This window comes from Acinonyx jubatus, chromosome F2 (genome assembly GCF_027475565.1).
Source record: "Acinonyx jubatus isolate Ajub_Pintada_27869175 chromosome F2, VMU_Ajub_asm_v1.0, whole genome shotgun sequence".
Taxonomy (NCBI): Eukaryota; Metazoa; Chordata; class Mammalia; order Carnivora; family Felidae; genus Acinonyx; species Acinonyx jubatus.
This window is the reverse complement of record NC_069394.1, coordinates 29,997,897-30,011,995: the sequence shown is the minus strand read 5'-3', so window position 1 is coordinate 30,011,995 and position 14,099 is coordinate 29,997,897. Positions and strand designations below refer to the sequence as shown.

General features: G+C 43.8%; 1 protein-coding gene across 1 annotated transcript in view; it reads right to left on the bottom strand.

Annotated features, from left to right (window-relative positions):
* RSPO2 (R-spondin 2) overlaps window positions 1-13,061 on the bottom strand; it is a 159,074-nt gene extending 146,013 nt beyond the window's left edge. The window contains exons 1-2 of the mRNA XM_027064024.2: window positions 12,873-13,061; window positions 12,233-12,406 (exon numbers count right to left, since the gene is read on the bottom strand). Of these exons, the coding sequence (XP_026919825.1) occupies window positions 12,233-12,326 (94 nt within the window). The 5' untranslated portion in view covers window positions 12,327-12,406; window positions 12,873-13,061. The remainder of the gene's footprint in view (window positions 1-12,232; window positions 12,407-12,872) is intronic.
* Between the last annotated feature and the right edge of the window lie 1,038 nt (window positions 13,062-14,099).

The window sequence follows — 14,099 nt, the reverse complement described above, 5'->3', positions numbered from 1 at the left end:
GTCAAACACTTATTTATCACCCAGTCTCGTAAACCTATTAAAGAAAGCAAATTATTTATATGGCATAACTCATGCTGGCTATAGCTGCATTGAAATCTAGCTTTCTAGGGGCTTCTGGGTGGCTCTGTCGGTTAAGCCTCTGACTTCGGCTCAGGTCATGATCTCACGGTTTGTGAGTTTGAGCCCAGTGAGTTCGAGCCCCACATTGGGCTCTGTGCTGACAGCTCACAGAGCCTGGAGCCTGCTTCAGATTCTGTGTCTCCCCCTCTCTCTGTCCCTCCCATGCTCATGCTCTATCTCTGTCTCTCAATAATAAACATTAAAAAAAAGAAATCTAGCTTTCTTAAAATGAAGCATTCTAGAAATTGACATCAGAGTCATGTCAGAATTGAGAAATAGGCCTTTCTTTTTTAGGAATTCAGATTAAGCTTCAGTATCTATAGTATTGCAGTATTGTTTATTACAAACGTTTCAAATGATTACTCAGAGGCATGATGCAGAACCTAATGAAGTAATTTTGCTTAGTATCCGATTTAGAAAGCTAAGCGTCTTATAATTGGAGTCCATAGTTGTCAACAAGAATTTCTATTTAAGTACCTAGTAGATGCCAGATGCATTACAGATGTGTTTGTCATGGCTCTTGCGGTATGAATGGTCCTTAGAGGTCCCTCCACACTCAGTACAGTCACCAACTTTACAACACTCTTAAGAAATACCCTCTGTTAATAAAAAGAGAAATACCTGTTGTTGTTAGAAAAGGGCAATTTCCAGCGATTTAGATTTTCAAGAAAGAGGCTCTTTCATTAGTGGGTAATTTCCTAAACACAGCTGGAATCTTCCTAGGAGCTTCATTTTTTTTTTCTAACTCCAAAAGTTGGGATACATCACATCATTTTTCCACATAACAGGCCACAAGTCTTGGAAAGGAGTGATCTTGTCCCTGCCTCTTTCTTCTCCTCTCTAGGTCCAGGCTCTGCCATGTCTTCAAAACTTTCCCTCAGAATTCAACAAGAGGATTACTTGAAGCTTGCGAAAGCTTTTACAATAGTTATTATTCTCTTGAGTCTCTTTCAAATCAAAATCATGTTGATCACCCATAGCGGCTGCAAAGGACTAATTTTTATTTCTGCATAAGGGAACAATTACATTGCACCAAATTCATAATTTTGAACAACTTTCAAGGGAGAACTTCCCACCCCTAGATCAATTTACAGAGTAGTATTATTTAAAGGAGAGACAAAGAAATCATTCGTGATTGACAGGATTCAGTCAAGAATCACCTCAGCCACTGTATGACTTACTGATGACCAGAAGTTGCACAAACAGCTTCCCTAACTCCACAATAAACCAACCCCAACCCACTAATCATGCTCCTGGGAACCACATCTGTCCACTATCAAACAATACTGGAGTTTTAAAATTACTTAGTCACCTAATTTTAACAAAGTTTCTCTACTATACTCACCTGAAGGAAGGACAGTGACCACAGGTATCTTTCACCAGTAGAAGGAATGCTATGGATACAACAGCCTTAATTTCACTCAAAGAATTACAGATTCCAGATCCTTAAATAGAAAATTTTAAGGTGATTTTCTCAATTTATCCAACATACAGCTGTTCTCTGCCACTTCTTATCTACTTAGGAGAGCCCAGAACACCTAAGAGTTCCTCACAATTTCCCTATGAACCTGACCCTTAAACACACATACATAAACACTTCCAAAGACAAAGAACCTCTAAAAAACAAAACAAAACAAGACTCAAGCATCAAAAATTAGAATTTTTCAGAAGTATTCTTCTACCTACAAGAACGACCTCGAATGCATGACAAGTTAAAGATCAGAATTGCCTTAGTTTATATTAAGGATGGTAATCTTGGAGCCCCAGGTGCAATTCTCAATCCACTGGGCTTCCAAAGGTTTTTCATTCAGTGCAGAGTCTCCAAAGACCAATGATGGTAGTGGAAGAGAGCAACAAATACCATAGTTACCCCCAAAAGACTAAGGAGGGGTCATAGTTACCCCAAAAGTCTCTGGTGGGGGGGGGAGGTACAATGGGCACAGGATCCATCACTTTGGGATATCAACCCCACTATGACTCAACTAAACTGAAACCTGGTCTTGGAAAAAAAAGGTGTGCTAAATATGCAAAGTCATAATGCTGATCTAGCAAATCCCTCAACATTAAAAGCCAGCTTTTATCTACAAGAAGGAGGTATTAGAACACAGCATGTAAGGTGAACAATGAGGGGCCAGAGGATTTTTAGATCCTGTCAGACTTTATTACATGAAGAAAGAGAACCTTTAACATTGGATTTTCAAAATAAAGATTGGACAATTTTCAGTATTCTCAAAAAGCAAAATTGTGAGATTAAAAGCCATGTATGTTCTCCATAAAGATTCAAGAATTTGGCAGACAATTAATTGGCAAGTGTTTATTTGGAGTTGGTTTTGGACAACTCCAAATTTTACCAGTTACTTGAATTTTCAGGCATGCACTCTATGGGAAACATTATTCTAAAACTCATGTTTTTAAAGTGACTGTAGAAGCTGGAAACCACCTCTAAGTTGACACCATCTTTGTCTCACAGATCTTAAAACTAGGAGGTTGATTACGTTTGCCTTTTGGTGAGGTCTTATCAAAAAGGATTAGGGACCCAAACCAGAAATGCTCCAGTAAAGCTGAACCCTCTATTCCTTTTTCCCCTGCTCCCTTTCTGTATGAATATCAAGATGATCACAGCATCAATCTTACTGGAGAAAGCACAGCAGTTTTCCCACCTGAGCCTGCAGGACGAAGTAAGTATGCACACATCCCACCAAACTTCAGAGAACAAAGCACAGGAAAAGAATGCAAAGTGTGCCCTCTATCGATCAGTGAGTTTTAACCGCTGAGTGGCTGGTCGGCAAGTTGTATCCAGCGATAGGGAAGACACTAAAGCCACCGTCGTAGAAAAATATAAAATCCACTGAGCCAGCAAACACCTAACAGAAGCCCACTTGACCTCAATGGAAGTGTGTTTGCCTGGTTTTGACCAATCTGTGAGCCAGCAGCAGGATATGTAAGAATCAATTCAATGCCAGCCTGTGTCATCAGCTAGAAAATTGCAAGAGCAATTTCTAAAAACTCTATATTACCATTTTATTAATGAAGTAAAATTAGACCATATGAGAAGAGGGTTTTAACAAAACCTCTTATTCTGTGTATTTCACACTTCCACAAACTTTTTAGAAGAATGGAGAGAATTAAACATCCATTCTCTTTGAGTAAGGGATCACTAGCCAAGTAATTACTTATGGAGATAAATCTTGAGATAGTGCCTCTGATGTGCCTTCATATTGTGAAATATACATATGGCAAATGACTGGAAACCCATACCTGGAAAATAAAATTTTAGACAAAGGTATATATCAATTTGAAACAACCATTTAGCATCATGTTAATTAAGAAGGTCTACCTTTTATTACTTTAACCAATGCTTCTTTAACCTATTGAAGGAAACAGATCAACCATGGCCACGTTGAGACTCCAGTGAAAGCTTTAGCTCCTCTCTACACCCTAAAAAGAAAGGTTTTGCTCCTAATTTTCAGGGGACTCACAAAAACCCCAGTCCCATCTCTTGACCCCAAGTTAGGAAAGCCTGCTCTAAAGAAATGTGCTAAGTATTTGGGTGCCTGGGTGGCTCAGTCAGTTAAGCATCCCACTTCATCCCAGGTCATGATCTCACGGTTCATGGGTTTGAGCCCCGTGTCAGGCTCTGTGCTGACAGCTCAGAGCCTGGAGCCTGATTCAGATTCTGTGTCTCCCTCTCTCTGTGCCTCTCACCAGCTCATGTTCTGTCTCTGACTCAAAAATAAACCGTAAAAATAATAATAGAGGTGCTAAGTAAGCTAAACTTTCTAAATGCTCTTAACAGCCTTCAAGTGATGAAAATTGAAAAGTTTTAACTACATTTTAAAGGTCTTCCCCAAGCAACTAGAGGAGAAGGAAAACTACCTGTAATTACTCTACATTTTAAGAGTAAAAGAATATTTAATAGTCTTTCTCTAACCTTGGTTGGTTATTCTGATTATGATGGTTTAACATATATGTGAGTACACATAAAATACATGAATACATCTACAAACACACACACTGACACACCCATCTGCATGGGCACACACCTACAGACACACATATTTATTCTGGCTACTGGAGTTCAAGACATAACAGGGTTCCAAAAATACACATACAAAAAACAAAGTATAATAAAAAAAATTTAGCAACACAAGTATGAAAAAAAAGGTTTTTTAAAATCAGATCACACTTATGGTCCTACACCTCAGTTAACCCACCTATCCAGCCTTCAGTTACTTAATATTAGTTACTTTATTTGCAGAATTAGGAGTTGTAGGAAGTTCTGAGGCTTCATAAAGGTCTGTAGTTCAAAAGACTTTTGAATGGGTTCAAAGGTGATTTTTTTTAAATAGTGTTTATGTCGGACATGTATTGTGTACAGAAGAGCCATGAATTCAGGAGGACTCAATTCTAGTTCTCTCTTCCACTTAACCATTAGTTTTTAAAATCTCATTTCAGTAAGCAGTTTACTTTCCAGTTATGCTAAACTGATCTCACCTGCTCCAAATGGTGAATGGTCAATGCTCTCCTGGAAGGCACTATGCAAAAACAACCTATGGGGTCTATTGACACCTACAAATGAACTTGTTCTCTCCCCCCCCCCCACACACACACCTGTGTCTCTCATAGGCGTGTCTACATGGGTTGATTATACTCAAGTCAGAAGACAAGAATGCGGATTGAATGTTTTTCCTGCACTTTGTAGGTTATTAATATAATTGCCTTTTAGGAAAAGAAATACTGCTTTCTTTTATTTTCCTCTAAATGATTATTCATATGGGAAAAGTGTTTTGGGAACAATTATTGATTGACCCTCAATCTAGAAAAAAATCTTTTAAAATATGTATATTATCCTCACCCCAGGATTTCCCCTTCACTGGCCCAAACTCCTCTGCCACGTGGGATGTCTATCATTCGACTAATAAACAGGTATACAGATATACAAACAGACACTAGTGTGCTCTATGAAATTTGAAGATTATCAGAAGAGACTTCAGAGTGAGGGCTGGACTGGGGAGGCTTTTATGTAGCAACGTTTTTTGTCTTTAAATGAAGAACAGCAAATGAGATTATGCCTATTATCTAATGATTCATTCAAACTTCAACTATGTGCAAATAACTTAGAGTTTTTTTTAAAAACTTCAAGTTACCAAAATTATTTCAAGGGCAGACAAAATCTTTTAGTCAAGGACTTTTTGTTCAGCCACAGCTTGTGGAGAAGCACTCTGTTAAGGCCTGCTTTGGGCATATGGAGATGAATCTCCCCAAGCTCCTCCCTAGAGGAGTTTGAAATGTGGTTACGGTAAGACATTTTGCCTAAGGAGTAATAAGAGCATGCTTTAAGAGGAGCACAGAAAGCCGAGAAAGCTAGGAGGGAATAAGATTCTGACTTCAGAAAAAGGGCAGAAAATTCCAGTGGGCTTCATAGAGGCAGTGACTTCAGCTGGGCACCACCAGATGCTCCACAACTTAAAAACCTCAAAACATATAGTATGCTTGGAAATGGAGTAATCTGGGAAAGCTTAAGCTTGTGGCACTTCCAGGGTGGTGGAAAGTTGGAAACGGGCTGTGGTTAAATGGTGAGGAAAGCCTTGAATGCAGTGTGAAAGAGGCTGGCACTTGCTCTGCTGTCAGTATGGAGACCTCGATGTTTGGGGGTTTATTAACAGAAATAAATATGAAATAACATGATCAGATGTGTGGTTGAGAAAAATTCAACATGGCAGCCTCATGAAGGATGGAGTGAAGAAGTAGTAGATGCTGGGAGATAAGGAATCCTCAAGGGTGTGAGCTAGGAAGTATCTTTGGGAATAGAAAGGATGGGGTGGATATAAACATTTCTGAGATACATGCACTAGACCCAATGAACTGATATAAGAGGCACTAGGGAGGGCAAAGACTGCAGTGAGGCTTCCAGCCTCAACACACAAACCTCATGAACAGAGTAAGAAACACAGGCAGAGAAAACATTTGGGAGAGGGCACAGAAGAGGAGAGGAGTTGTCGAGATTGTGTGTGCATGGAACGTCCTATCTATCCATACATGAGGGTGCATGGATTATCTATCCATGTGGCAGTAGTTGGGAAGTGAGAGGGGAATATACCCTGAAGTAAAGAATATTTATATTTGTTTCTAAGTCAGAGCTGGAGTTGAAGGACGTGACATGGAAATAACAGTTGAAGATACAGGGATGGATAAAATACTCTCAAGGGAAAGAATAAAGGAAAATAAACACTGGTGTACACCTACTCTGAATGAGGGGACCAAAGAAGAGAAGTGGGTAAAATACAGGAGGCAAAACTAGAGTGTGAAGTCACTGGTCAAAGGAAGAGCCCTTCTTTGGAAAGGAGGGATTTCTCCAGAGAAATGAGTCAAAGAGGCCTGTAGTGATGTTGGCGGCATTGCAATGAGGTGAATAGAAGTACGGAGGACCATTAAGAAAAACTTTTCAATAAAATGGTGGATTGTGATTGATTGAAGGGTGAATGAAATAAAACCAGATTGTAACTGATTGAAGGGTGAATGAAACAGGACTATTAACAAGGGAATACAAGGGAATGAAGGGAAGGGTACAAGTGAGAAAAAGAAGAGATTGTAGGGGTGCCTGGGTGGCTCAGTCGGTTAAGCATCTGACTTCGGCTCAGGTCATGATCTCTCCGTCCGTGAGTTCGAGCCCCATGTTGGATTCTGTGCTGATGGCTCAGAGCCTGGACCCTGCCTCAGATTCTGTGTCTCCCTCTCTCTGGCCCTCCCCTGTTCATGCTCTGTCCCTGTCTCAAAAATAAACATTAAAAAAAAATTTTTTTTTAAAAAGAAGAGATTGTAAAGCAAGGGAAAGAAGGAAATTAAAAATTTTAAGTTTGGGGGAAAGCAGCATGCTTGAAAAGATGACTGGCATGGACGGGTCCTAGAAGAGAGAAGAATGGGGGAGGGGCAGGCCTTGGAAAGAATAAAAGCACACTCTCCTTACTCATTCTCTCTCCTCCACTCCCATCCTGGTCCCGTCATTCAGTCTGAGAAAGAGGACAAGAGAATAACTGGGAAATAAGAGTGAAAATCCTTTTTAGTTCCGAAGACCCAATCTCCATTGTCATCCCACCCCAATCTCTTTCTCTACACACCCATGAAAACACATACACCTATACGTGTATATATCCTTTCCCTAGCACATAGACAATTATATGCATTATATGTGCTCTTCAGCATTAATTAGCACCTTCCATATTTCATAAATTCTCATAATTAGCATCTTCCATATTTACTCAAGCTAAAATTATGAAAATGTGTAAATATCGACATGCAACGCTGTACCTAATGACCAATCCTTGATTGTTGCAGATAATGGGAAAAAGTGATCATGACATTTTGGGGGGAAAAAAGGGGGGAAAATTTAAAACTATTTTCATCCCAGAGCTTATCATCCCCTTTTAGCAGAGTGGTTATCATGTGTTTTATCAAATGACTTGACTGTCATTTATTTCCTACATTTAGGAGGGGTAAGGGTGCTGATCCCCAGGGGAGTAAAAAGGTTTAAAAGCCAATCGGTTGGAAGGAATGTAGTAAAATGTATCCTGGATGATCCAAAAACTGGCCAGTTCATCTCTGAATGAGTCAAGAGGTGGTTTTACATTAAGGAATTAGAAGCATCATTTCCAACTTGTGATTTCTACAAATACTGGCTTCTACCCAAGCTGAATTTATAAGCAGATAAAGAAAGCCAGAATTAAATGGAGGCCTGGGGGGAACATCACCTATTCTGAATCGCTTCCAAATTTCAGTAGCATAACAAAATGTTGGTTGAGACACAGCCGATTTTTAACCTCTGTGCACTGGTAAGATACTAGCCAGAAAAACTCAGAATTATGCTAGAAGAACAAAACAGCCCATTAACAAAAGAGAAGTAAAGAAAGAACATATGTATATGCAAAGTTAAAGATCACAGGATATTTTCTGAAATACTCTGGAACTTTAAAAAGCTAATATACAAAACATTTTAAATCTTCTTCATTTAAGTGTAGGTAAATCTATGTCCCAAGTGCCATTTGTATTTTTGAAAGAATACCAAGAGAAATAAGCTAGCATTAAAAGTACTTGTAAAACCAAGTATCTCCAATCTCTTCATCAAGTTTTTATGTAGCCCGATAACATAGAAGAGAAAATGTTTCTCACCAACCTCGATTACCAGAAACATACCACACTATTTGTGATAAACACTTCCGTTTCATAGAGGAAGCCAAATCTAATCTTAGGGAAAATGAGAGGTTATGGGAGGGAGAAGCTGGGGTTTTAGTATGGAAAAGGCTAGGCAGGAAACACTTGTCTCACTCTGCCCCCTACCAACCGACCACCAGGAACACCAACTACATATCCGGGAGTCTTGCTGCTTTTAAAGAGTTGTATCAAAAAGTTTTCACAAATCCCTGATTAAAATGTAAAGAGAATGAAGGAGATAGATAATTAAGTCACTGCATTCCAACCTCAAGAAAGCTCGGAAACCGCAATAAAGTTATAATTTGTCTATCCATCTTTCGGTAAGTCAGCCTGAAATGTGGCTTAAGACCATTTCAAAGAATGAGACACATCAACACAATTTACCATATAAATAAATCATAAGTGGTTCCAAGGCAGATACAGGCAGTGGGGGCTAATAGTAGCTAATAATGACTATACTTTTGAACAAGAGGGTGGGGTGAGGGGGCCAAGGAGTTACAACTGTTACCATGTAGACAAAACATGAGTTGTCTATCAGCTTTTCAAAACATGAGTTGTCTATCAGCATGGGTCTCCTCTCTACACGATATTCATTCTCTATTGTGTTTGGGCCTAATTAAAAATTTTTGTTACCAGGCCCTATGAGTGATTATCAAATACATTTTTATTTTAGGATTTTTTTTTCTAAAGAAGAGGAAGAAAGACTGTAGGTACTGTGGTTTATGGTGATCTGTCCCACATACTAGGTTTGGCCAAAAGTAGGAAGGTTGACATTCTATTCTCTCAGTCCTCTGGCTAGATTTTGAAATAGAACATACAGTTAAATATTTGCTCTCTATTCCAAACTGGATGCAATTGATTTTAACTGACTAAATTATCTAGTCTCTGCCAAGAATTTTATTTCATTAAGAAAATGATATTATAGAGCATCTGAGATCATAGAGCAGACTAAACATAATGCCAAAGGAGTTCTGAGAGTGCTCCACAGTGAAGGTTTGATTATTTGCAGATGGAATATGGAAGAAAAAATAAAAGCATCAGCTCGCAGGCATCAGTCTAACCAATCCCGGGATCTCAGCTGCCTGCACAGTAGCACAAAGCCAAAAAAAATAACTGATCTTCTAAGCCACAACACTTCTTTATTGGGGGGGGGGGGCGGGAGGGGGAGAGAAGGTACTAATCACTTTTCTCCCTAGAAAGTAATATTTAACTGCCACTACCCAAAACAAAGGGAAAAGGGGAAATGTTGGTACACAATAGGCTCTAGCGTGTCAACTGTCACTGCTGACATGATTTGGCTAGTGGTCAGGCATTCACCAAAGAACTAATTTAAATCAATCTCCTTTGGGAAAGCCAATTGTTTGGTAGGCACAACAATTGGTGTAGAATCAATCAGTGGACATGAGATCAATTAAAACCAGCTTAAGTTTGTGAAGAGGGACAATTCACACAACCTGAGTTAGATCTCTATTCATCTCAATACACTCACAATGCAATCCCTAAGCTTTCTTGCAAAGCAGAAAAGCTACTATCACCCTGGCTGTCTAGCCAGGCCTTCAAGTAGTTCCACTTTTAATTAAAAACACAGTACACCCTTTGTTGGCACAGATAGTGTGGTCACTTTTAAAACCCGTAGTTATTTTAGCCAGAAACTTGGAATTTGGAAAGGGACATCTGTTAAGAAAAGGCGGTGTGTGTGTTGGGGGGGGGGGGGGGGAGTGGCAAACTTTGATAAATTTTTTTTCCTTTACACCCTTACCAATTTACACGTACTTGAAAGCAGTTGAATTTTATTAAATTGAAAGGTTGGTTTGGCAAAAGTCACTATTGCACGCTTTAGAATTGGGTTTCTAAGTGTCAGCACTTGGGGGGGACATGGAAGGTAATTGCTATGAGATTTTGCCAAGCAGCTTTGAAATGAATAGGTTTTGCCTCAGATACCTAAGGCGGCACAGGGCCAAGTTTAGAGACGGCACGGCCGGGAAACGCATGCAATACCACTTCTGGCCGCAGGGGTGCTGTAATGTCCTCCATCCAGCATCGCCGTGTTAAGTTCTACTAAAACGTTATGTTAGCATCTTCCTCCCTCGGCCACAATGAGACAGGCAGTGTGGATCAGAAAGACCTCGCGGGATTAGTAAGTCACCTAACGAACAACCTGGCATGTGCGTCTTAGGAATTTCTATATTTGCACAAAGTTTAAGCACGTCAGTTTTTTTCCGACCAAGTAGACTGCATCGCGTGCTGGTAGGTGGGGAGAAAGTCTCTCCAAACACACTTGACCACAGTGTAACCAAAAATTGCCAGATCTGCGAATAATACCTGAAAAGAAAATAGCAGGTGGAGGGAGGAGGCAGTGGGGAGGGGCGATGGAGGAGGAGATGGAAAAGGACTTTTTCAGGACGAACATCAATATTAAACTTTCATGGCTTCTGGGAAGAAATTTCTCCCTAGCATTTTTATGCGCAATGGTTTCTGAAAATAAGCATTTTCCAAATGCCAGAATTGGGAAAAAGAGAAGGGGTGGCCTTTTTAAAAACCACAGATCCGTAGCGTCAACTGGAGAGCGGAGGTTATGGAAATCGCACACCACCAGTTACCCCGAGCTCTGCCCTTGGGCCCGCCAATCTCCAGTTTAATAACGTCCTATAAAAAGCTATGAAAAATTAGGGCGTGAAGAGCGCTCTCCAAAATCTGGGTGCAGGACCAGAGATTCTATTAAATGGGTTCTAGACAAATCACATCACAAGTCGAGTGCGACGTTTAGATCCCGGGGTGCGAGGGGGGGGGGGTTCGAAATTTGTTAACTTCAAGACAAATCCTAACTGTGCCAAAGTCCAAATTGCTAGTCGAAGACAGTTCTAAGGGGCTGCTATGCACCGTCCATGCGCGGGTAATACAGTGTGTGTGTGTGTGTGTGTGTTGAGGCTGTGTTTAAATCCCCCAGATGACTTCATTGTGTCTAGCGGCCCTTCCCCTAAAATGCAGCTGGATTAGCTGCAGCCACAGCAGGACTCAGACAGAAATGGGCGCACAGTAAATCTGCCTGAAAGCTAGCTCTCCGAAATCTTTCTGGAGGCCTTCCCTCGCCTTCCCTGCAGCGCACACAAGCGATGGAGATTAAGGGAGCGGTTAAAAAGCCGCAAGTGAATTTCATTGAGAACATAAACGGCTACTTTTGCGGGAAGTATCACGGAGAGAGCAAAGTCAGCCCTGTCCCCAAAACATCAATGCCCCCGCCCCGAAACCCTGCGTACAAGTTGCTGCTCAATGCAAAAAGTTCAATAAACCATCCCATCTAGTCTTAGGTTCCAGAAATAGAGGTCAATTATTCCCTTTCCCTGTAAGTCTAGGTCCTCCACCTCGACTTGGTACCCCTCCTCAGCTTGCGCTCGCTCACTCGCCCGCCCTCCCACACACATACACACACACACACACTACTAGGCGGTGTTCAAAGCGATCTGGGGCGCACGTGGGTGAGGAATGTAGAGACAGATGAGCTGCACGGGAGATGGGTAAGAGGACCAAAAAGAAATGAAGACAGAGAAGCAGAAGAACAAGAAAAACTGGATGCCCGATAAGAAAGGAGAGCGAAAGAGCAGAGTTGAGGAGTAGAAGCGTGGCAACGAACCGGCTACGGACCGCACCACTTAGCCCTGAGCGCCCGCGGGGCTCCCCCGGCCCTCCGCACCTCTCTCTCCCGCTCGCGGTGCCTACTGAGAACGGAAAAGACTGCGTTCCGCCGAGCTCAGGGGCCCACAAAGTGCGGAGCGGTGGCGCGCGAGAGCGAGGTAGAGGGCACTGTCTGCCCAGCTGAGCCCCGGGAGCCCCCGCCTGAGTGCCGCGACCCGCCCCCTCCTCGATCCCACCGGCTCCCACGCACCTCGGGCAGAGTAGGACCCACCTCGCTTACTGCGTCTCCATCGATTGCCTTGGCAGTGGCTGTAATCCATACAATTCAGGATGATGAGGGCAAAGGAGAAGAGGCGAAACTGCATCTGGGCGGTCGGGCGGGGGACAGGCGCCTCTCAAAGTCGGGGAACTGGAGAGCTCATCCAAGTAGCCGGCGCCCACCGCGCTGCTGGGGAAGATGCAAAGGGTGAGTGGCCACTAGCCCGGGGACCGCACTGGTCAGTTCTGCGCGGTCAGCATCTCTCAAGCCTTGAACCTGAGAGACGAGGAGACGTGGAGTGGAGAGCGCCCCGGGGAGACAACCGGCTCTTCGCGCGTCCCAATTTAAGAAGGGGAGGGAGGGGGACGCGAACCCACCGCCAGGCACGAGCTGCGGGGCAGTTTAACCCCGAGAGCACAGCTGCCGGCGATTTGGTGGGGAGGGTGATTTACAATCAGTGAATTCGCAATGTCTGCGGAGCTACAGACTCCGACCCAGGGGAAAGGGCGTCGGGAGGCTGCTCCCGGGAAAGGAAAGAGCTCCGCGGGAGCAGGGTTTAAAGAGCCCCCGCTGGCCTTTGGGTCCCTCGGTGGGGGTAAGCAAGCGCCTTGGCCGCGGTGGCCGGACGCGGGTCGCCTACCGCGGCACTTACGTCTCGGACGGTGCGGCTTGCCTAGGCGCGGCGCTCCATCCCGGGCTGGGGAAGCGAGGCGCCTCGCTAGCACGTGGGCTGGGGAAAAGTTTGCCGGGAGCCGCCGGGAGCGCCCGGCAGCTCCGGGATTCCGGCGGACGCCACGGGCTCGCAGTGCGCCCACGGTCCGCTGGGCTGGCGGCGCTAGCGGGAGCGCGGCGGGGCGGGCGCGTCCGCAGCCTCGGGGATGCTGCGTCCCCACCGGTGAGTGCGGCGCTCGGGCGACCGGCACGACCGCTCTCTTTCTGGGTCCCTATCCAACTGGGCGGTTTCCTAGGCTCTACTCCACAGCCACTTCACATCAGGGATTTCTCCCTTTCCAAGCTGTGGGAGACAGAACGCTCCCGCGAGGCCGAAGGGATGTGACGAGCGCACTTTCCGACGGAGATGCAGCCGGGCTGAGGCTCGGGATGCTTCTATAAGTAGGTGGTGCTGTGGTCCAAGGCATCTGTGTCAGGCTGCCTCGGAGTTCCTGGGTCCTAAAGCCAGAAACTCTCGGGTTTCCCTGTGGTCCTAAAGAGCGCTGACAGCCTCCAGCGAGCCCAACCCAAGGCAAATCCCCTCCGGGCTTTCCTGGAGTGCTTGGCTAAACTGAGGAGTGGCTAGGATGGGGGCGCCCCCTTACCTCGCTGCGCCAGGGAGCCTAGCTGTGTTCACCCCCAAGGCGTCTTTTTCGGGCGCTCGGGGGTCGTTTCCAACCTCTGCCCTGACCTTCCTGCAGGAGCATCTGACGGACTGATGGCTTCTCCTAAACCGTCCTTCCTGAGCTACCGGCCAGGACTGCTGATTCTGACCCGCTGAGTTTGAACTTGAGCCGCATCCCGAAAGCTACCCCATCTCTGCCACTTTTTAATTTACGTCTTCCTTTGTTTTATAGGACGATCTGTTAGCAGGCTGAAATTAAAACGTGCCTTCAGTGTACGGAGTGAAAGGGGTATTTCCAACAGCTTTCGCTTATCCCCAGAAGTGTTATTTCTTGACTTTGTTTCTTCTCCACAAAAACTTTAAAAACTTGTAGTCCTTTGCTTGCAGTACTCAAGAAATTGGGACCTTGTTTCTTTAAAGGAAAGTTCACTTTCCACTCAAGTATTTCTTAGTCATAATCCTCCTCTCTCCCTCCAGCCTCAAAGACTCCTGATTTAAACATCTAGTGCCTTAGGTTTGGAGAATACACTTGATGCTACTGAT